The 23,023-nt window shown below is 49.4% G+C and overlaps 1 protein-coding gene across 2 annotated transcripts; it reads left to right on the plus strand.

Annotated features, from left to right (window-relative positions):
• Window positions 1-1,611: 1,611 nt before the first annotated feature.
• Window positions 1,612-22,808, plus strand: si:dkeyp-115e12.6 (centrosome-associated protein CEP250). 2 transcript variants are annotated; one of them, XM_030368541.1, is made up of 18 exons: window positions 1,612-1,834; window positions 3,053-3,564; window positions 4,199-4,395; window positions 5,402-5,496; window positions 7,752-7,813; window positions 8,042-8,306; window positions 9,903-10,096; window positions 10,548-10,673; window positions 11,388-11,516; window positions 13,315-13,437; window positions 14,257-14,392; window positions 15,217-16,568; window positions 17,289-18,056; window positions 19,182-19,540; window positions 19,889-19,982; window positions 20,362-20,923; window positions 21,078-21,209; window positions 21,323-22,808. In XM_030368541.1, exons 2-17 carry the CDS (start codon window positions 3,403-3,405, stop codon window positions 21,194-21,196), a joined length of 4,743 nt encoding a protein of 1,580 aa, XP_030224401.1. In that variant the 5' UTR covers window positions 1,612-1,834; window positions 3,053-3,402; the 3' UTR covers window positions 21,197-21,209; window positions 21,323-22,808. The 2 variants fall into 2 exon arrangements, with proteins under 2 accessions (XP_030224401.1, XP_030224403.1); XM_030368543.1 differs by having other exon boundaries at window positions 8,045-8,306.
• Window positions 22,809-23,023: the final 215 nt, after the last annotated feature.

Consider the following 23,023-nt stretch of genomic DNA (forward strand, 5'->3'; position numbering starts at 1 on the left):
AGTTCTGTTGTACTCCAGCTTTAAGATACTATAGGGTAGAATTTAAAACCTATGATTGTATTGACTTCTACTGTATATTTACAATATACAAGAGTGAAATACAATATGACATATATCTAGTTATGTTATTACTAGCCATTTAAGTTTACCCTTACCTGCTGTTATATTGTATACATTTATTACTCTTTCACTTCATCGGGTTTGCCACTATATCAGGAAATACATTTGTAATCACACTTTAAGGATCTGAAGGTGAACTAGCTGTGAATATTGCTAATAAATAGGAGCAATATTTACAGGTACAGTAATGCAGGGATTATAGAGCTGCAATATAAATAATGAAACGATCAAGCAATAGAATACATCATATAATGTATAATGTACATTCAAATGTAATATAATGTATATGTACTGTAGTAGCAGGCAATTTGAGTGTGAATAGATATCTCCCTTGATGGTCCACCACTGTGCCTCTATACATCATAAGAACGCAGATAGTGCACACAGTCCCAACGGGACACAGAGAATGGCATGGCCCAGACAGCTATGACAAAGCATAACACTCAGATTACATAAGAGTCCATCTCTGCATGCATCTCACTGTCCCTCCCTCCTGCCTTTTTGCACAGTGTATTGGTATGCACGTGTGTGTTTCTGTGTGTTTGTGTATGCCTGTGTGTGTGTGCGTGCATAACTAACTGTGCTTCCTCGAGTTCCGTACCACTCAGCACTGAGCAACCAAATCCCAGCTTACACTCGCATCCAGAGCCTACCAAGAAGAATGAGCCATCCGCATGACTGTCCATCCTAATCTAATTATAGTTGCACCTCAGAATGCTGCTCTAACATGTTGCATAAGGACACATAGTGAACGAGGAGGCCAGTGAACGAGGAGGCCAGTCCTGAATGTATCCCATGGTGTGTATCAGGGGTTTAAAGATTGTCTCTTTTGACGGTGTCTTAAATCGATCAACCACCCACTTGAAGATCATCTTCCCCAAAACACAGAGTTTGAAGTTATCTGAATTGGATTTGAAGTTGTGTATGATGTCATCTGATCTAAAGCTTATTGCGACAGTTAATAAGGCAGTTGAATGGCATCCACACCCTGGACCACCCAACCGCCAATGGAGAACATTCTTTGCTGCATGATGCTTTAAGAGTCCTTGAAGAGAGCCTTGTATGATAGATATGTCTGAACTCCAGCACATCGAGATTCAAATAGGGCTGGCTAATTATATTTATAGTAGCATAAAGATTGCTAGTGGATGAGGGGGTCCTTATGCCCCCCACATACTCACTATGTCAACACTTTGGGTACCTTGAAAAGCGCTGAACATAATAAGTTATTTATCTTGTAGTAAAGTGTATAAGATGCACTGTGGTCTTGACTAACACCATGCTGCTCCGGGTCATGCTCAATTTCAAATCTGTTCTCAGCTCTAGAGAGGCCTCTACCACAGCTGGTTATCTGAAATATTTCCATATTTACCATCGCTAGAGGTCATCAGAGGTTCACCACCGTGGATGTCGCAACCACATAATTTTCCCAAACACTTCCATCTGACGTCACGGCTCCGGTCCCGCCCCCTGCTCTTCTGTTGGCGTGTCATGATGCCGCACGAGACTCTCAGCTCCTGGCAGCAGGCGAGGAGGAGACTGACAGATCCTCAGCTCTGGTCGTTAAAAAAGTAGTTTATTGTGATTTTAAAAAGTGAGTCAAAAGTGACTCGTCTATTAACGATACGATATCAAAATTCCACGTGTCACTTGGTCAGCTGTCGTTAAGGTCCCGCCGGTCGTTGATCTCATTCACAAGTCGGTCCAGTGAGTGGTAAGTGGCGCGGTTAGCCTTAGCACAGGAGCTAACCCTCAACAATAACTAAACACACACTGACGTCTGGCTGTCACCGTCAACAGGTCAAAAGATCAACAATTACACCTCCAATATGCTGTTTTCTCATTGTTTAATTATAGACTGTGTACCCCCTTCTGTTAATACCCTGATAGTCACTTGTTGTTATACACGTTAATGCTTGTAATACCGAGGGATCAGAGTAAAGTGTGGTCCTGTACGACTCAGTAATATACACTGTCAGTCACTAACAACTTTCATTACTTCGTGACATTTCCTTACTTTTTTTTTGGCTCTTTGATCCTCTAAGTTTCTTCACATGCTTGCTGTAGTTCGTCCTCTCAATAAGATAGACGCTGATGTGACTGAATTGTGACAATGCAGCCCTTAGCTGTCGCTTCTGGGGTTCAGCCGCCGCAGCGACCTCCGATGGGATCTCACCTCAGTCACTTTTTAACGATGTTATTTCACTAAATGTAAACATAATTCCAGGTTAAGTTTCTCCTGACCCGACTCTCAGTCTTGACAAGATGGGAGCATGGCTTTTTGCTCCCATCTTGTCAAGACTGACAGTCGGTTCAGCAGGACCTTAACCTGTTATCTAACTCAATTTAAACATAACGCCAGGTTAAGGTCCTCCTGACCGACAGTCTTGAAAATACGGGAGCCTGGCTTCTGGGTTATGATAGTGGCAGTTTGAACGTGAACTTGAATAGCCTCCACAGGTTGAGTCTGGTTATGATTTCCAATCAGGCTATTCTACATTCCGCCTCTCCCTCTCACAACATTTGCCTGTGGGTTTATCGTGTAATATTTTGAATGAAAATGCAAATAAAAATGGTGTATAGCAGTTGGCACGCATAATTGCGAACGGAAAGGGATTTTTATCTGTAGTTTGTAATTGCCCTTTCTTTCTGTGGGATCTATTCTCGTGAGCCGTTGAAAGCGACTCTGTGAGTAAACACTGAATCTCACCCGGGGTTAGTCACAGCGTCTCCCCCGAGGGAGAGGCGTCTTGGTTACCTGCTGTAGTCAAAAGAATAACAACGTACAGGCTGCCATTAACGCACAGATTCAAACACATCGAATAGTGACGTAGCACCTTTGATTTATCACATCCTCACATGATCCCAACCCCCACACCTGCATGGTGGCTATAATCTCCTGAGCTGTGCTGTGCTTCTCTCGATTCCGCAGACTAAGGACGCGGGGAAAGGCCATCGCTCTGTTTCAACAGCTGGCTCGCCTTCTGCTCCCTCTGAACATGTTGGCCTGGAACTGAACAGGCCACACCCTCTTCAAAATTTCCTCAATGCCTGTGGGGCTACCACCTCACAACCCATCCACTCCTGTATCCATCGGATCTGCTTTGCAATAAAGGGGCATTGGGAGTCCCGGATCCAGGGACTGGTTGAGCAGAGAATCTCTTAAAGCGACCGCCGAATTGTGCCAGAGCACAGTCCAGGAGAGGTCAGAGGGTCGCTCTTAATCCAGCCAGCCAGCCAGCCGCCGGGGCTGTTGAGCAGGTGGGCCCCGGTCAGCGAGCGATGAGCTGGGCCGAGGAGGACTGGACGGTGGGGCTGTCAGGCCGCGTCCTGCTCAAGGTGAAGGAGCTGCAGGTTCAGCAGGACCGACTCTCCAGGGAGAATAAGCAGAGGCAGCTGCAGCTCGACAACTCCCAGGATGCACTCAACAAGCAGAAGATCAAGGTACACAGAGAATCCATCCCTCTTTCTCCTGAGTGACTCTCAATGCGTGATGTGTTTGACTTTAATGATTGTCACACACCTTGTAAACGCTTATAAAGGAATTTCAGAATTTAATGTCTTAAGTATTGCAGACAAGAGCTTTATTGTGTTAAGTCATATTCATGTAGCAAGCTTTTAAAATCTTGGAAAAGCCATTTCAAGCTTTGGGCCACCATTTCACCGTAAATAGTTACACCTCTGTCATGCAAAATATTACATTCAAACAAAATCCTAGTCTTGCCAAATCATTATGTATCTCTGGCATGGATTATAATCTGCTTCCTTTACAATTTTGTACGCATTCAAATCCAAAGTGTTTCTTATTAAGTGGTATTCTCTGCATGTATGTCCGTACACATATGGTCCTCAGCAGTAGACTCCCATAGTAGGGTGGTTTCAAAAGTGTTTCCACATCATGATAATTAATAACAATAATAATAATATGTTTGAATTAATATAATTATTTTAAAGACACCCAATGCAGTTGACATATTTAGTGTGCTTGGGGGGGGGTCTGGCCCCTGCCCCCTACCAGAGAAGGTGTCTAGGAGCTGGGCTCGCACCATGCTATAGCTTCTGGTCTCCTGTCTCCTAGCATGAGGAGGTGCGCCGGGAGCTCCAGATCCTGCAGAGAGAGCTCAAGGGGGTGCAGGAGGATGCGCAGGCCCAGACCAGCAGCGCCCAGCGCCTGTCCCTGGACCTACAGACCAGGCAGACCCTGGTGTGCTCCCTGGAGGGCCAGCTAGACGCCGCACGCACCCTCACCCAGAACCTGACGCTGGAGGTCAAAAGGTCTGGTCTCTGCCTTTTGTTGTTGTGTTGAAGAAGCTTTCATAGTAGTGTTGCATGTGCTCTAGTTTGATGTCCTGTGAAGGCAATGGATTAATGATGATATGAACAGTGGTTGTGTGTAATCTCTAAAGTCCATGTCATTATCACCTGATTTGATACGGGTATAGATAACACTTTGTAATTAGGTCAAAGTGTTTTATTAGTCAAATGCAGAGTGTAATACAGGGTCATTCTGAACCTTTTAATTCCTTGTGGCATGGCAAACAACAAATACAGGTAAAATACATCAATCTGGTTCAGTTTACCATAGGATGTCTATTTCAGTCTAGGTAATACAATATGTAATACAATATTTGATTGGTCGGTCCATTAGTTTGTCAAAACAAAAAGTTGCTATCCAAATAATTACTCATCTTTCGGTTTCCACTGTTTATTAATCGGATTTGTAAGAATGGAGTAAAAAGGATCCATTTTAACCAAAAGACACCAAAGACCTTAGTTACTCTAATAGTTAAAAAAATTATTTACTCTCAATCAATCATGGAGGCAGTTATTGCCTCCATGATTGAACACAATTTGATTGTCGACTGAAATTATGAACAGAGCAACGCTAAAGAATAGTGAAACAAAACCAAGAGTCATTGGTGCATTTTGTTAGTGTAACGACCGTCCCATTAAGGTTGAATATCACCCTGGGTGGGTCTGGTATCCACCACCACGCCTCCCAGACATAATCCAGGAGAAAGACCGCGGGGCTCAGCTCGTTTCCCTCATTCATGTTTGAGACAATACAATGCACTCCTTCTTTAAACGTCAACAGTTAAAGCTATGTCGTCCGACCTTACTTTGATCCCACCCACCACACCTTTTATGAACCTGACCTCAAGCTTTTTATGATGCTGTCCAATGATCGATCTCACTCTCTTTCACATTCTTTCTCTCCCTCTTCCTTTATTTCTTTCTTTCTGTGTCTGTGTTTCCCCCCCTGTCTCTCACTCTCCGGCAGACTGGAGGCGGAGCTGGAGAAGCTGCAGACCAGCCAGGAGGCCGGCCTCTTCTCCACCCCCTGCTGGAACACAACCTCACCCTGGGTAGACAATGGTATTGCAACAAAACACGCTGCTCCCTCCTACTGCTGCACTCCTACTGCCTTGTCCTGTATGGCATCTGAGTCTTTGTTTTCGTATTGTTGTCTATTGACACGTATTGACCTGCATGAGTGCTGAAGTAAATAATCCTCACTGAGTCAAACATAAAGTTCAGGATATTGTAGCCAACCAAGGATTGTTTAGGCACTGGGTTTATATTGTAGTGTTTAGCTACCCACCGCCTCTCCAATTGTGACCAAATGGAGGGCTAACTACCTCTGCCCTCTTCAAATGAAAGGGCTCCAACGAGCAGGTTAGGACAACTGGTGAAAGAGAGACTAATATTTACTGAATGGGATGTCTGTAAAGTCTCTAATTCTCTCAGGGTTTGGTAAGAAATGTCTCTGCACATTCATGCAGTTTGCTGTTCTATGCTGTGTAGGAACGATATTCTCTTCTTACAATGAATCCCATGGCTGTCTCTCTCTCTATCTGTCTCTCTGTCCCTGTCCCAGGGATTTTTACATTAATTGCATTCTAGGAAGGAGGCTTGGGCGGTATCACGGTATTATGATAACGAGGGTATTAAAAAATACAGATATCGAACACCTTCCAAAATACAAACGCATCTCTTTCGGGTAAGCTTTTTTCGTATGAATAAATTCTTTACTAATTTTTAGCAATGTTGTGAAGCAGGATATATAACCGAATAGTCCAAGATAAAGTCCTCACCGCAGCATTGTGGTTGAGACTGAACAGGTTTGTTTGCCAACCGGCCCGGATAGTTGGAGTTCCCCCGCGTTTGACAAGTCCCTTAATAATGGCCGCCAGCCCAGGACGTACCGACCAAGTGACATTGATAGCAGCACAGTGCTGCTGTCTGAATCCCGTGTGTCTAGCGATGTCTGAATGCCCAGGAGAGGGACGGGCAGCAGCACACCTCTATAGAGCCATCATTTGGTCAATATTTACAAAAGTACCCTGCCCTAAACAAAAGTCCACTAAAACGCCATTAACTCGGATGTGTCTCCCCTTACAAAATGTCCGCTATGGATAGTAAAAAGCAGGTGAAACACAGCGTGGCCAGTGGCTCTCCGGTATGGGTGTGACGTCAATAGACTGTATGTAATGCAGGTTAAATCAAATTTACATATGTGTACATTGGTGGAAACTACGTTGACTTCTAGAAAGAACTAGGGCGCATGTAGGTCACACTTGTTAAGATTTAGACCGAATCTATGGAAGAACGGCTCTTAAACTTACTTTACATATGTGGTGGAAACTTTCGCTGACTTCTATGCCAGCAGGGGAACATGTAGGTCCCGCTCGTTGAGATTCAGACCAAATCTATGGAAGAAGGTGTCTTGTGTCCTATGTATTCATTATTCTAAAGTCCATAAGTATTTCAACCGAGCAAGACTCGTCGAAGTTGGCAAATTGCGTATTAGACACAGAGGGTTTTAGGCTAGACAATGTCATACATGCTAGAATGACTTCAGCAGCCGTTTTTGCCGTCATACACTATCTACCCCGTTTAAATGTCAGAAAGGTATGAAAAAACGTATACTGTCCAAGCCTTTGGGGCGATGCTGTTCCCATGGTTACGAGCAAACAAACTTATGACACTTCCGTTACGCTATAACTGTCCAAGAAGCTTGACTCTCTAACTGACCCGGACATCAACGTCCAACACTGCCCGGACGGAGTGCCACACACACTCACACACCTCCCCATCGGTGTCCCTTCGTCGTGAAGTTGAATTGGCTCGTAAAACGCACTTTGATGTTATTGGAATAACTGGAGTTCGGAGCAGAGTAGAAAGTTCACAAACTGGTTGGCGGACAGTGGCAAGAATAGGGGATTTTACACCGTAATCTTATTTGATTAACAGTGTCAAAAAGGCATAGATAGCTCATGTTGAGGGTCTGAGAAGACATATGGCATATTACCACGTTTACAGACGATAAACTGACCGATTTAGGGTTCACTGCCCCTTTAAAAGCCACAGGCCCTCCATCTACTGTGGAGTTTTTACAATTCCCTTGTCCCTCTCTATCCCTCTCTCTTTGTGTGTCCTGCGTTCCTCTCTCTCCAGTCCATTCTTTCTCTCCCCGGGGACTGTGCGGCGCTGTGTCCTTCCGTCCTCGTTGTTGAATACACCGAGCTCTGCTTTGGCAGTGTTCACTGCTGCCTCTAATTGGGTGGATGTCATTTTTCTGTGCTCATCTTTCTCCTCGGCCTCCTTGATGTGGTGTTTCCGCCGGGCAGCAGGGAAGCAGAAGGAGGAGAGGACGGGCCAGAGAGGGGATGGGGACAGCCGGAGTGTCAGAGTAAGACACCAAAACTTTGGATCAACTCTTATTTTACCCAAACTCTTGCCAGTACTGTTATTGGTTATTACAGCCTATGCCATGATTTAAAAAAACAACAACGGAGAAACGGCTTGAATTTGTGTTTTTAGCTTTTAAAGCTCTATTGGGATTGTTTATATTATGTTTTAGTTTATCTTAGTGTAGGTTATTTTTACCCCCCCCCTCCCTCCCCTTCTCTCTCCACAGCAGCAGCTGCAGTACTCCGACACGCCCACGGGCTCGTTGCCACGGCAAGGCGGCAGGACCCCGCAACGCCACTCCTCTGACCAATCAGAGATCTTCTCCACTCCCATGGCGGTGTTTCCCTGGGAGCGGGACGACTCAAAGCCCCCCAGCCGGGGTCGCGGCCGGGCCGCGACTCCCCAGGCGCCCCCCGCTGACCACCGGGGCGGCAGCCAGCCGCAGCCGAGGGACCGCGGGAGGACGGAGGACGTCAGCAAAGAGGCCGATGGTGAGTGGGGAACCGAGAGCCGTTACCACGGCGACGGAGTGTGCACTGTTGTGACGACGGAGTGTGCACTGTTGTGACGACGGCGGCTGACGCACGCGCAGACGGATAGGATTCAGAAGGACCAGAGTCGTTCTGTCGGTTCAACCCAGATGTTTATTGTGTTGTACCCTTGTGGTCATTCTAGTTTATACTTTTAAGAGTTTTTCTTCTACAGGTTCCCCGAAATCTGATATTATTACATTTAGTGAGGCTAGACTGTGTTAACCGTGGCCGGTCACCCATCCCTCGTCTATGTCCTACCCTGCCTGCCCTACTAACACGGGTGTACTGAACTACATGCTCAGACACTGCCCCCAAAGCCTCCCCAGGAAGGCTTTGGGGGCAGTGTCTGAGCACTGAAAGGGAGGGGGGGCAGTCAGCTCATTGATGGGTTGCTCTGTGAAGCCCTGTGTCATCAGCCTATTCAAAGGCTTCCTCAGCCTTTTGGATGTGTGTGTGTGTGTGTGTGTGTGTGTGTGTGTGTGTGTGTGTGTGTGTGTGTGTGTGTGTGTGTGTGTGTGTGTGTGTGTGTGTGTGTGTGTGTGTGTGTGTGTGTGTGTGTGTGTGTGTGACTGACTTCTTGTTGGTCATAGAAAACAGATCTGGTCTGATCAATGCCCTTCTGCCTCATGGAGATAACTATATATTTATATGGATTGACCCGGTTGTTAACGGACAGTGTTATTGCTGGGTTGTCCTCGTGTGTTATGTAACCTATGAACTGGAGTACACCAACAAAGTGTTTCCCTATTAGTCATCATGACGCATTATGTTCCATCTTTCTTTTTTACCACGTTCTGCAAAAATGTTTTTCTCCATTGTTTTGACCCGAACTAAACCGTCAAGTGTTGTGTTTTGAGCTTAATCCCGTATTGTAATTTTTTTATTACACGAAAGTTAGACCGGCACTCTTGAGTTTAACCACATACATCAAAGAAAATAAAACTTTGCTTGCGCTATAGTTTACAAACAACCAAGAAAAACAACCCCATTGTCTTTCCTTCGAGTTGTTATATATATATATATATATTTATATATATGGTTAGGGTTAGGATATTATTACATTGATCAACACCAGGTCAGACAGATAAAAAGACGGATACAGCTTAAACTGTACTTTGGTCAACATGTGCGATGTGGACTTTATATACCTTAGAGCTCCACTTTAGCAGCACAATGTAGTCCTCGTTTGTAGCCAGCTTGGTTAATTATCACGTATTCGCTACACATTATACACACTACTTTACTGGTGTGGTTGTTACCGGTTCATTTAACCAAAATGACAGCGATTCTGAAAGAGGAGCAGTTGTAGTTAAACGCCACAGTGTGTAGGGCATTTCTAATGAAATGGCTCATTATAAGGCTCCTACACAACAACGGCACTAGCTTAAAATAGTATGACGTAGTCTGCGTCCGTATCAAGCATTGGGATACCACGTCTACCCTCCTTCAGAGAACTCTCAGCCCACCACCAACCCATCTTCATGACCTTACAGTATCTGAACCTGAGCTGAAGCAGGGGGTTCCCTCACACTGTAACCTCACGTGTGCTCCCAGCGTGTGCGTCTGAGCTGCGAGGCCGCATCGGCGCCCTGGAGGCGGAGCTCCGCGCGGAGACCATCCGGGTGAAGGCCAGCCAGGAGCAGCTGGGGCGGAGCCAGAAGGAGCTGGCCGCCGCAGAGACCAGCCTTCAGAAGAGCCGCGACCAGATCAGCCAGGCCCAGACACGCACGCTTCAGGAGACCGACCGGGTAACACCAGCAGGGACGCACTTACCTACCCCAATCAGTTCACTGAAGCAGTAACACGAGCAAAGACTCATATATACACCAATCAGTTCACTGACGCAGTAACACGAGCAAAGACTCATATATACACCAATCAGTTCTCTGACGCAGTAACACGAGCAAAGACTCATATACCTACACCAATCAGTTCACTGAAGCAGTAACACGAGCAAAGACTCGCATACCTACACCAATCAGTTCACTGACGCAGTAACACGAGCAAAGACTCGTATGCCTACACCAATCAGTTCACTGATGCAGTAACACGAGCAAAGACTCACATACCTACCCCAATCAGTTCACTGATGTCAATCAGTTCAATGACGCCAATTAGTCACTGACGCAGTACTGTCTACTCCCTCAAGATCGACGCAATGAATTTAAGTGTGTGTGTGTGTGTGTGTGTGTGTGTCAGGCGTCGGTGGCGGAGCTGAAGGTGAAGAAGCTGCAGGAGGAGCTGAAGTGCCAGGGTCAGAATGCGGAAAGCAGCCGCCTGCAGCACCAGCAGCGCACCAAAGAGCTGGAGAAGCAGCACCAGATGGTGAGAGAGCGGTGGAGGCATGTGGCAGAACATACCTGAGGACCACATGACCACGCACGATGGTGGGGTGAAGGCATGTGGCAGAACGTACCTGAGGACCATATGGCCACACACGATGGTGGGGTGAAAGCGTGTGGCAGAACTTAGATGTGATCCATTTGGCCACACACAATGGTGTAGGATGGGTGATTGACCAGACTCATTAAACTGGCTGATCGACCAGATCAGAGATCGAGACGACAATAGAATGCAAATGACAGAGAAAAGGAATCGTACTTTTGTGCAGTTCAGGAATAAAGCCAATTAGAGAAATGAAACAACTCTACATTCTACACATTTCTCAGTTTAGATGGTTGGATGATTGATGACCAGTGCCATTGATTGGCATGTGTCTACCACACAGTCACACAGTCACAGTCACACAGGCAGAATGTACAACAGAGTGAATCACAGTAACGGCCTCAAAGAGCTTCACCCCCCCCCCCACTTCACCCCTCTTAAGGGCAAGGAACAACTCTAACTAACAGGGAAGAAACCTTGAAAGTGGATCCCTCTGCCAGTGAGGGGAAGCAGTGCCATGGGTGCCATAATGGGCAGACATAATGGAAGCATAACAGTTTAAGGAAAATGTCTTCAATTGAAACCGACCTCTTTTGGCCTCATCGGTGTGCGTGTGTGTGTGTCTGTGTATGTGTTTGCGGGTGCGCATAACAGGACGTATCCGAGCTCCAGAAGGAGAGGCAGCGCCTGGAGAAGCAGCAGCAGCAGGAGGTGACCAAACTGAACCAGGAGCTGCAGCAGGCCAGAGTCCTGCACAACACCCTGCAGGCCCAGGCCGAGAAGGTACACACAGGGGCCGACGGCAGTGGGCCCGTAGGCAAATCTATATTTACATGGTGTAGGAGCACATTTGCAAACATACAGACACACGCGTATACACAGACACACACGTACACACACACACACGTACACGGTCAAACATAATCCTGCAGGTTATTACGCACAGAATTGTCAATACACAATCAGCTGTCTTAGATAAAGCCTTTGGCAGTATTCCAATGCAGGAAGCAGCTGTCATTGATAAACATATTGCCGACATCGCCTCAGATGCTCCATGTTTTTCCGAAGCTACTTCCTGCCTGCCTGGGCCTCCCCCCTTTCTCTCTCTTTCTCTTTCTCTTTCCCACTCTCTTGATGCTCACCGAACTGACCGACACTTGTTTTCTCCCACCGCCCACCTTGTTAAAACACTGTCCTCTCTCATGTGTCTTCCTGTTCTCCCTCCTCCCACTGTGCTCTGGGTTTATGTTCCCAGTGGACGTGCTCACTGGCGCCAAGGTAAAACTGCTCAGCCCTAGGGTTGTGAGAGAGTCCGTTGTTGGTTAGAATATGAAGTGTGTTTGTGTAATCTGTGTGCCAAAGTGTAATCACTGTCATATCAAGCATGTGTGTGTGTGTGTGTGTGTGTGTGCGTGTGCGCGCGCGTGCGTGCGTCAGAATTGCATGTCTGCATTAGGGGCAGGCTTTGCTTTTAACATTGTCTTGGTTGAGTTGAAACCACCGTCATTTGCATGGGGCAATGCTGTGTGAAGGCATAACTCAGCTCTCTGAGTCTGCACACGCATGTGGCTGTGTGCAGATCATCAAGTCCTCTTGCTGCGGTCCCCTTAAACGTTTCCATGGCTTCTAATCCAACAGCAGCAGACAAAGGAAACCCCTGAGTCTGAATCAGTTACCCCAGCGGTGTCCTTACCTCCCTCAGCTTATCTCCAGTGTATTTGCTGTGATAAGGCTGCTCTGATAATGAGCATTTGTTTTAACAAAGTAATCACAGGAATTGCAGTGCCCAGCAGTACAATAGCAGCCTTTATGTATGGTCAAGAAGCCGGAAAGTCCTTCGGATTCTTGATCAACATAAACAAACGGAGTTTGATTAGACAGAAATCCTCCACGGTCCTTAGCACCTTAGAATCAGCTACTAGTAGGGTTGGGTATCGTTTGAAAAGTTTTTTTTAAATTGAAAAGGATGCCTTCAAACAATTTACAACAAGAACTAATCATATGCATTCATCTGTTAATTTATCAAACGTTATATTTATTTTACTATCCTCCTTCAAGTGATGTGCAGCAGTATCTAAAAACTTTAAATAACCATTTCAACAGAGAGGTGTCCGACACAACGCCTTTATCATTTTTCCAGGAGATCTCTCGGAACATCTCAACTAATAAACTCAATTATTATTGAGTTTATAAATGTCTGTGTTTTGGAATGCCCTAGCTGTATTCAGCTGCGCTGCAGTCAGACCTCGTTCCCATCGCAGACTTCTGTTGTCCATCCCTTTTAAAACCCATTCCAAGTAAAACCCAAGTGGAGTACCTAGACTGGGGCAGCGCTTCAGCCCGCTGGGTACCATCATATTGGGATCGGTACCCAACCCTCGCTATGAGTGTCTCCTTGCTTCCTTCCTTATCCACTTTGCACCCTTTAAATCCCTTTCCTCATCATTTTTTCATGATCACAACTGGCACCTTTTACTGTTTGGCCTCCGTTTCTTTCCGTCGTGTTCGTCCATTCATGGTGCTTCATGGAGTTCTATGTATTTTTGATGAGTCTCATCGTCTCTCTTTGTCTCTCGGCCAGTTGTCCCTCCAGAAGCAGACGTTGGAACGAGAGGTGGAGGCGCTGAAAGCCAAGCTTAAATGGACCGAGGGACAACTGCAGGAGAGCGAGAAGAAGGAGGCTCAGACACAAGCCAAGCTGACGGTAACACACACACACACACACACACACACACACACACACACACACACACACACACACACACACACACACACACACACACACACACACACACACACACACACACACACACACACACACACACACACACACACTTCTAAATGTATGGGTTAATCAATAATTCATTGCCTCAACATCAATCACATTAAGAATTCGATTCATTTTTAAACAGCATCAGACTTGACCATATGTCAAGTGTTGCTCAGTGTTAACTATGGCCAGGATCACAAGCTACAGTATATAGACCATTCAGGCACTGCAACTGTTATGTCAGTGTAACAAAAAGGCAACCGCTGTTAAATCTGTGGCTTCGACTAGGACGTTTATTTGCATCTACCCCCTATTTAAATGTTGCCTGAGGACTACCTCGAGTCCCTCATGACAAAAGTCAGTCAGGTAACTCTAGAACGCTCAAGCAGAAACATGGAAAATGTCTGAGCTCTTGGTATTCGAGAATGGTAGTCGTTAGATCCCATGAACACCATTAAGGCTCAGTCCTTACGGCAGTGACCGGGGTTTGATTCATGCCCGCAGTCCTTTGCTGGATGTCCTCCCCTCGCTCTCTCTCCCATACCTTCCTGTCTATCTCACTGCAAGAAATAAGAGAATGGTTCAGTTCTCCTTGCGGGGTTGACAGCGAGCTCTGTCTGATCTCTCTCTGAACTCCCGGTTCATAACCAGTCGGACCGCTCGGTTTCCCCCGCGGGGCGCGTGTGTTTGCTGGTGTCTTTTGTGTCCTCTTCTGGTGTCTTTTGTGACCGTGGTTCCCGCTGTGCCCACTAGGAGGCGCTGCGGGAGGCGCAGGGCGTGGCGGCCAGCCTGGAACAAAGCACCAGGAGAGGGAAGTCCCTGGAGGAGGAGGGGAGGAGAGCGACGCAGGAGCGGGACGACGCCCTGCTGCTCCTCAAGGAGCTGAGGGGTGAGGAGGAGGAGGAGGAGAGAGAGGAAGAGCTGCTGGAGGAGGGAGGGTGGTCCAGGGCTAAGGATCAATATTAAGTGCTTAGAAAGAAATCATCCTTGCGTGTCATTTATAATGCAGTAGAGCATTAAGTACGTATGATGACATCTGCCCTGCTGACGAAAATCTCTCATACCCCTTTCCTTACTCACAGCCACCCCCTGCTGGCCAACTGTGTTCATTCATTCTCAAGGGCACAGTCAGTTGTCATCAGCATGTGATGATTAAAGGGGACCTATTATGCTTTTTAGACTTTTATGACCTATAAACGTTGTTATAATGATTGATAGTCATGTTTAACCATACTAAAGTGTCAAATAATGACATGCATGCATTTTGACGTATTCCCTGCTGACAGTCTGGGGTGGCTGTGCAGAGCGCTAAGCGCTAAACACTCGGGACAACGTTTGCGATTCACTTGTTCACATTTCCGGGAAATCATCTACGTAGAGGCACTCCCGGCACACCTCCATATGCCTGGTCAAATCTGCACGCACGCACGCTTCAAGGAAGGTAACCAATCACAACGGAGTTGGGTTGGCAGGAGGGGGGCGAGGGGGCGGAGAAGGACGAAACCGAGCGTTGACAGAGAATGCTGAAAGCGCCCAGATGAGAGGAAGAGTTTCCCGAAAATCTACATCGTTTTTTTGTGTATGGTTAAACATGACTATCAATTATTATAACAACGTTTATAGGTCATAAAAGCATAATAGGTCCCCTTTAATACCGTTGCACTGTGACGGGGGTGTTGATGTTATTGATGGATCTTTCGCTCCCTTCCCCAGAGCAAAACGCTGCCCTGGCTCTCCATGCGGCCCCCATCCAACCCTGCTCCCTGGGTCATAGCTTCTCCCCCCCAGAGCCCCGGCCCTCGGGCCCCGGCAGGAAGCCCCCAGGAGAGCAGCGCCCCGGGCAGGGCAGAGGGCGCCAGGCGGCCCCCAAGTACCCCATGGAAAGAGAACCCGGGGAAGGCCTCGACGCGGAGCACATGACCGCCAGGGGCCCGTCCACGGACTCTGAGATCCCGCAGGGGAGCCGACCCGAGGGCGACGACGCTATTCGCGGCAACCGCCCTGGGTCGCCGAAGATCCACGCCGGGCACCCACCTCACGCCTCGCTCCCTCCGCAGTCGGAGGCCGCTGTGGAGGCCGGCGTCCCGCCCAAAGAACCGGGGGCGGGGGCGGACGCCCTCCGCAAGGAGAACGCGGCGCTGGCCTCGGACCTGCGGGACGCGCGGGAGGAGCTCCAGCGGCGCCTGGAGGACCTGGAGACACAGCGGCGGGCGGAGGCGGAGGCCCGGACCCGGCTGAAGCAGCTCAGCAAGAAGCGCACGGGCCGCGAGGCGGAGCTGGAGGAGCAGGAGCGGGAGACCAAAGGGGAGCTGGAGCGGGAGCGCTCGGAGACGGAGCGGCTCCGGAAGGCCCTGGCCACCCTGCAGGCCCAGCTGAGTAGTAAGGAGAGAGAGGAGGTGGAGGAGGAGGTGCGGGGGGACCCGGGGAGAGAGGACAGGGAGCAGGAGCTGGTGGAGCTGAACATCCAGATGAAAGCCCAGCTGTCGGAGGCCCGGGCCCAGCTGGCCCTGGAGCGGGAGGAGCGGCAGCGGGAGGAAGAGGAGAGGACGAAGGCTGTTGTGAGCGCTGTGGACGCGGAGGAGAAGGCCGGGCTGAGCGGCCGGCTGGCCGAGCTGGAGGCAGAGCTGGAGGAGCTGAAGCGGCGTGGGGAGAAGGACGCGCAGCGCGCCGAGGCCGACGCCCCGCTGACATACCTGACGCTGCGCCGCGACGACAAGCTCAACGCCAACATCGCCGCCCTCTGCCCGGGCCTCGACGACAACCAGAGCCTGCTGCCCTCGCCAGAACTCAACCGCCTCTTCTGCCTCACCGCCAACCAGCTCAACGCCGCCGCCTCGCAGGCCACTGCCCAGCTCATCCTGAAGGGAGACCAGGACCCGATGGAGGGGACCAGCCCGGAGCTGGAGGACTCCACCCCAGAGGAGCTCAGCTCAGCCTCGGACTGCCCTGAGACCCCCAGCCCCCCCGACCTAGCCAGGGAGGTGGCCCGCCTGCAGGAGGAGAAGACGGGGATGGCCCGGCGTGCCGGGCAGAGCCAGGCTAGACTACAGGCCCTGCAGGCCCAGGTAGAGACAGAGAGCTTCAATACCGTTCCTTCTTGGTTTACCTGTATGGTGACCTTTTATATTGACCTTTATATTGACCTGTGGTGACCTGTATGTGTCAAGGATCATTTGAACCAAAACAGTTTCTAGATCTTAAGTAATGGATCCGATTAGGGCAGATTCTATTTTTGCTTCGTCTCCTAGCACATTTATAATTTATTATTATTATTATAGGACATATTTGATATTCAAGTAATATCAGACGAGAGGGCGTGCGGCTATATTGAGTTTCAGCATGGCTGGGATTGCTCAAAGGTCTCCCGACCTTGAGTGTGATATGGCTTTGATACAACATTTCAACAAGTTAACATTAATACGCAAACACAGATGATTGTCTGTTTATTTAATCATATATTTGGCTCCGCCAACACAAATAGTTCCCCAGCTGGAATGGGACTGGAATGTTGCAGTCCCATTTTAGCACACCAGCTTGCTACTTTGTATTTACACATTAACTCAGACCAGCAACCGCTACTACAAAATACACTTTAACATAACTTACTTTACATATATTACTTCACTTTATGAAGTGACAGTAATTCAGACATTAATGAGCCATTAAAAATGAAGATATTAATATAACGTGCAGTATTGCTGAATCACTGGCTTATTTAGTATGTTAGTCCCTCCCGTTCCGTCACTCTGTCCATCCCTTCCATCTGTCCATCCCTGCCCCCCCAGGTGACCCGTCAGACCCAGCAGCTCACCATGGCCTTTGAGCTGCAGAGCCAGCACATCAGAGGCCTTCTGGTGGAGCTGCAGGAGAAGGAGGGCGCCCTCCTCAGGCAGGGAGGGGAGCTGCAGGGCTGCAGGCAGGAGCTGGCTCAGCTCACGGCCCAGACGGCTCCGATGGAGGGGGACCCGGCCCCGGCCCTGACCCTGACCCCGGCCCCGGGCCCCAGTGGTCCAGGTCCTGAGCTTCACACTGCAGCCTCTCCATCAGAACCCTCCTCCAGAGACTCAGTCAAGCACATAGCCGGTGGCGACAAACACCAGGCATCTGAACGAAGCTCTGACAGCGAAGCAGGAGCCCCGTCGCCAGGGGCCCCCAAGGGGATCCACGCCCCCACCGCCGACCCCCTGCCCCTTGCGCAGCCAGCGCGCATCTGCAGCGATTCAGGCAGAGAGGGGGGAGGGGGCACGGCGGCACAGACGCCCACCCCCCGGTCGGAGACCCTGCCGGGGAGCGGTGAGTCAGGGGAGGAGGGCCCCCCCGTCTCAGACGCCAGGGGCCAAGACTCCGACCCAGGCCCAAAGACGGACCCCTGCAGAGCCGTATCCCGGACCCCCGGAGGGGAGCGGGAACGCCAGGGGGTGGGGTCACTTGACAGCAGCGAGAGTTCACAGGAATTGACGGGCAGCAGGGATGAAGGGGTGGACAGGGAAGAAACCAGGAAGGAGGAGAAGGCACAAGACCCTCTAGTTAAAGTCAGCCGCTTGGAGAAGCAGGTGGGCCTTATGGACCTTTTCTTGCCTTATTTTGCCCATCATCCATACAGGGTTTAACACCAGAGTTTACTGGAAGGGGAAGTGCTTCCGAAAAAAGAGGCAAGCAAATTCTGTCAGTCCAAAATATTTTATGCACTAAAATAACCAAATCAAAAGGTTTGTATATGCTGCTGTGGCTTCCCTCTTTAGATAACTCTATTGCGGAAGCTTTTTGCAGACTGTCTGTGTTTTAAGGACATTACCGTATACATATCACATTAGCGAATACATATCACTTCAGGGCAGAGATTACTTACACACCTAATTGGTGAAAAGGATTTTCTCTGTCGGTACTCTGCCAAGTATTAAGCCTGGTCCTACCAGACTCTGGTACTTCATTTCATTTGTACAGAGAGTCTGGACCTACTCAATAGACAAACGTTAACTCACTTGAAGGCGGGTGTCTGTTGAAGTTTAAAACTATTGGATCTGCCCAGTGCCACTCTGGATCTGCCATAACCAATCGCTAACGTTTGGCCGGGAATCAAGTTGCACGCAGGCTGTAAACTAACCAAACACCGTGCGTGAAGATGTCCGTCAATGAGAGCTGACTTTAACGTCATTGATCTCAGCCACTCCTTCTGTTCGCTGATTGGACGCAGACGGAGAAAACCAACTAGCATACCGCAGACCCAAACCTAGTACTGAAGGGAAATTCAGATTGAGCGGAAGTACTTAGGCGGGCGGAGCCATTGGTTATCAAGTATTTTCACCTCTTACGCAGAATTTAATGGTGGCGTATTCAACATGTTGAATACACCACCATTAAACACATGCAGGATTGTTCAGGATCGGATGTGTACACCGCCCATATTCAGAGAGACTAAAGCTCTGCGTCTGCAGGGACGGTGCACAGTTGGATGTTTTATATTATTTTATGTCGAACTGAACGCACATGAACAGGCACAATGTCCTCCTCATCTGAATATTGAACTTAAAAGTGAGGCTTAATTTAAAAGATTTGAGACAGCTTTGGGACACCCTCACATGTGCATGTTTCTGAAATGAACTGCCAGTGTTCAAAACATTTAGTGTTCATCTTCTAGCGTTCATGCCTTCTGTTTGGTGTCCTCCCCTCCTCGCCAGGTGGTGGCGCTGCAGGCCGAGCTCAGGACTGTGTCTGAGGAGAAGGAGAAGCAGGCTGAGGAGCTGGTTCTGTGGAGACTGGCCTCCCCCCCCACCGCAGCCTCCAGGTCCCAGGAGCCCAGCCCGGGCCTCAAGGACCCCCCTCCGCCTCTAAACGGCCCTCTGAGGCGGCCGGAGAGCTCCCAATCTCCCAGAGGAGCCCTGGAGGTGATGGCTCCGGCTCCTACGCCGGGCGCCGGGGAGCCTGAGGTCACAAAGGACCTGTGGCAGGACAGAGGCACCCTGACAGTGATCAGAGAGGACCAGCTGATCCTGTCCTGCTCCTCGAAGAAAATACAGGGCACCATGCTGACCTGCAGGTAACAGTCTCTCCCTCTCCCTCTCCCTCTCCCTCTCTCTGTCTCTGTCTCTGTCTCTTTATCACTCACTCACTCACAATTAAATGTTTGATGTGGGGTGAGAAATTTTCTAGGATTAGACAAGGATTGCCTTGGATCATAAATCTCGTCTCACTCTCATGAAACAACTTGGTTGGCTGTGAGATACACAGATGATTCTATCCCAGTTCTCTCCTCAAAATCAAAGTATTGTTTGATTCCAGACATGCAGGTGTAATCATCGCGGTGCTATTTGTAGCAGTATCAAATCCAAGGATTCCCACTACTTGTGGATGGGATTAACCTGAATGCTGTTTTTTCCCCCTAAAGAGTGCAGCAGAGTGACCCGACGGAGCCAAAGAGTGTATTTAACGTTGAGAAGACCTTCACACCACAGGACAGCGACGACCTGATCGACGATGAGGTGATCTGCCCTCTCCTTTCAGCTCTTAAACCAGTTCTTAAACCGGTGTGGTCTAGATGTACTTTTGTGTCGATGAACTGTATCGTTTACTTTAGCATTCAGCCAGTTATCCTTTGGTTCAACACTTGACAGCTTGACACGCTGACCAACCAAGAAAGAAATGCACGATGAAGTTCACGTTCTTTTATCAGTCAAATGCACAACATGACAGGAAACGCAGTCATAGCTGACAATGACATTTTTATATAAAAGAATAAAAAGTATCTATCATTTATGTGAGCTCCTGTCAAAGCCTCTGGCGGAGGACTTGAAACTGGCTGAATGTCTCTGGTGTGTGGTCCGTCCTCCAGCGGTCTGAACCTCCATGTTCTCCTCCTAGGGCTCCGACAAGGAAAACATGGACGGCAACCGCTGTCTGGGCGCTACAACCAAATCGCCGCCGCCGCCGCCGCACGGGGCCCTCGTAAGAGCCTCCAGCGACCCGCGCCGTGGCCCCAGAGACACCACGGCGGGGACGCCGCAGACCAAAGCCTCGCAGCGCGGCGAACAGGAAGCCACGCCGACCAACGCCACGCGCCGCGCCGAACAAGGGGCGCCTTCCCCCACGCCCGCGGCGTCCCAGCGCGAGACCAGCGGGCGGCCTTCCCTAAGGAGCGCCGCCACTCAGACCCACGCCTCTCCGCTTCCCACCGGAGCCGCCGGCCCGCCCCTGTTCCTCCACGCCTGCACTCAGACCGAGGAGGTGGTGGTGGAGGAGGCGGAGGCGGTGGAGGAGGAGGTGCAGGGGGCGGCAGAGCGGCTGCTGTTCTCCGGGTCGTTCCCCATCCCGGCCGACCCGGCCCGCCTGGCCGAGCGCATCCGCCGCAACCGCAGCCAGCTGTCGGCGGCCTTCGACGACACGGAGTACGAGCCCTACGGCCTGCCCGAGGTGGTGATGAAGGGTAGGTGGAGGGTCGAGGTGTCCCTGAATAAGACCTCAGCCGGGCTGCGCCTGACCAGCTGTCTGTCGCCCTGTGTGGTTGACTCTGCCGTCGGTGTGTGAATGAAGGGTGCTTGTCCGGTCTCACGTGTGTTGCATCGCTCTCCCTCCCCCAGGGTTCGCCGACATCCCCAGCGGCAACTCGTGTCCCTACATCGTCCGGCGCGGCCTGCTGGGCACGCCCGCCGTGCCGCTCCCGCCGTCGGACACGCCCCCCAGGGAGGAGACGGACTAGACGCCGGCGCCAGGTAACCAGGGGCGACGCCCGCCATTCAGTGCTCTGTACGGGACAAGGTGTGCGCGGGTGTGTGTGATTGTTGTTTGTTTCCTCATTGTCTTCCTCGCTGCTTTCTGTGTGCAGAACCAAAGGACGTCGCGTGACCAGTGGTATCCATGACAACCATCCCAGTCACCAGCATCACCCAGCTGCCAGCAAGTACACCCTCCTGCCACACGTCTACGGGACAATCCGTGAGATGGACATGTCCACCGCGTAGAGGAGGGATGCCTTAATGCCCTCACACAGGGAGCCTTTAGATGTGTATGGATGTCATGAGGGACCAGATGAACCTCTTTCCCAAAAGGAGGCCACAAATACTAGCCTTGCACGCTTTTTGAATGGACCAAATGGGTTGCTATTTTATTTCATTGTTGTATTATTATTTGCCAGCCCTCTGAGTGTTTGTGGTTTATGTAATAGAGCTTTATCTTTTCCAAACGGGGGAGAATCCACTTGAAATTGTCAGCTTTCCTTATTTAAAGATCTGCCTTAAACAGAAAATGGGAGTGTGTGTGTGTGTGTGTGTGTGTGTGTGTGTGTGTGTGTGTGTGTGTGTGTGTGTGTGTGTGTGTGTGTGTGTGTGTGTGTGTGTGTGTGTGTGTGTGTGTGTGTGTGTGTGTGTGTGTGTCAAGCGAGCAAGTGAAAGTTTGTTCACCAGCGCCTTCTGTGAGATGGGTTTATTGTTTAAGTGTCGTCATCGCAGCGTTGCTGTGTGGGAGAACGTGTGTGTGTGTGAGCGTGTGTGTGTGAGAGCGTGTGTGTGTGTGTGTGTGTGTGCACACGTGCGCAGAGAGAGAAGACTTGTAGAGCAGGAGCCTATGACTCACAGACGGACCTGCCGGCTTTCCGCTCCATGTATGGAGCTGCACTGTGTAAAAGCCCCCCTCCCTATGTCTCCTGTGTTCCTCCCCTGCCCTCGTGGCCCCCCCAAGCCCCCTCCAGCCCATCCATCTCTTCATTTACTGACAAATACCTGGCTGAAGTGTTGCCCTAGGGAATACACTGACCGTTTTAGTCTAGATTTATTCTCCTGGTAGAACCCATCACTTGTAATATATCTGATGGATGTATGTTTTCCTCCCCCCCACCCCCCCCCGGTACTATATATTTATGTTGTGTTTTTGTTTTGTGCTGCGAACACGTAGAACACTTTAAAGGATGAGAGGATGAATCAGGGGCCAGCCAGGCCACAGGTGTACTGACCGGGAGGCTGTTTCATCAGAGAGTGGACGACACTGCTCTGATTCACTGTGTGTGTCTCAGTGCAAACACTAGTCCCACCTTAGCGTTGAATAGACACTTGCTGTAGTGTAATGAGTGGGTTAAAATGTGTTACTTTTTGATGTACACATTTGATATGGACAAGGAGGCGTTCTGTAACGTCGGCCCTCTGACCATCACACACTGCCTTAATATCTCTGGGATCTGTAGTGTTGTTGTTTTTATAGTTCTGTTAAACAGTTGAAGGCACTCGTAGCACTGTGAACCTCTCGCCCTCAGGGTGAGGCTGTTGTATGTGAATAGTTTATTGTTGGCACGTAGAATAAAACACTGCTGCTAAAAAAAAGTCTTCTGGTTTATTCTACATCCACATTTACATTAATTCAACAGACGCTAGTATCCAACGCGACTTACAATAAGTACATTTATCATAAGTATGTGCATTAAGTGGGTGTTCTACACTTGGGTTGGGGATATGGATAAAATTAGATCTTAATCATTTGATGTATTTTACCATACAGGCTGCTGTTACGTTAATAAACCCTTCTGCAGTTAGGAAGC

The sequence above is a fragment of the Gadus morhua genome, chromosome 10 (assembly GCF_902167405.1).
Source record: "Gadus morhua chromosome 10, gadMor3.0, whole genome shotgun sequence".
In the NCBI taxonomy this organism is placed as follows: Eukaryota; Metazoa; Chordata; class Actinopteri; order Gadiformes; family Gadidae; genus Gadus; species Gadus morhua.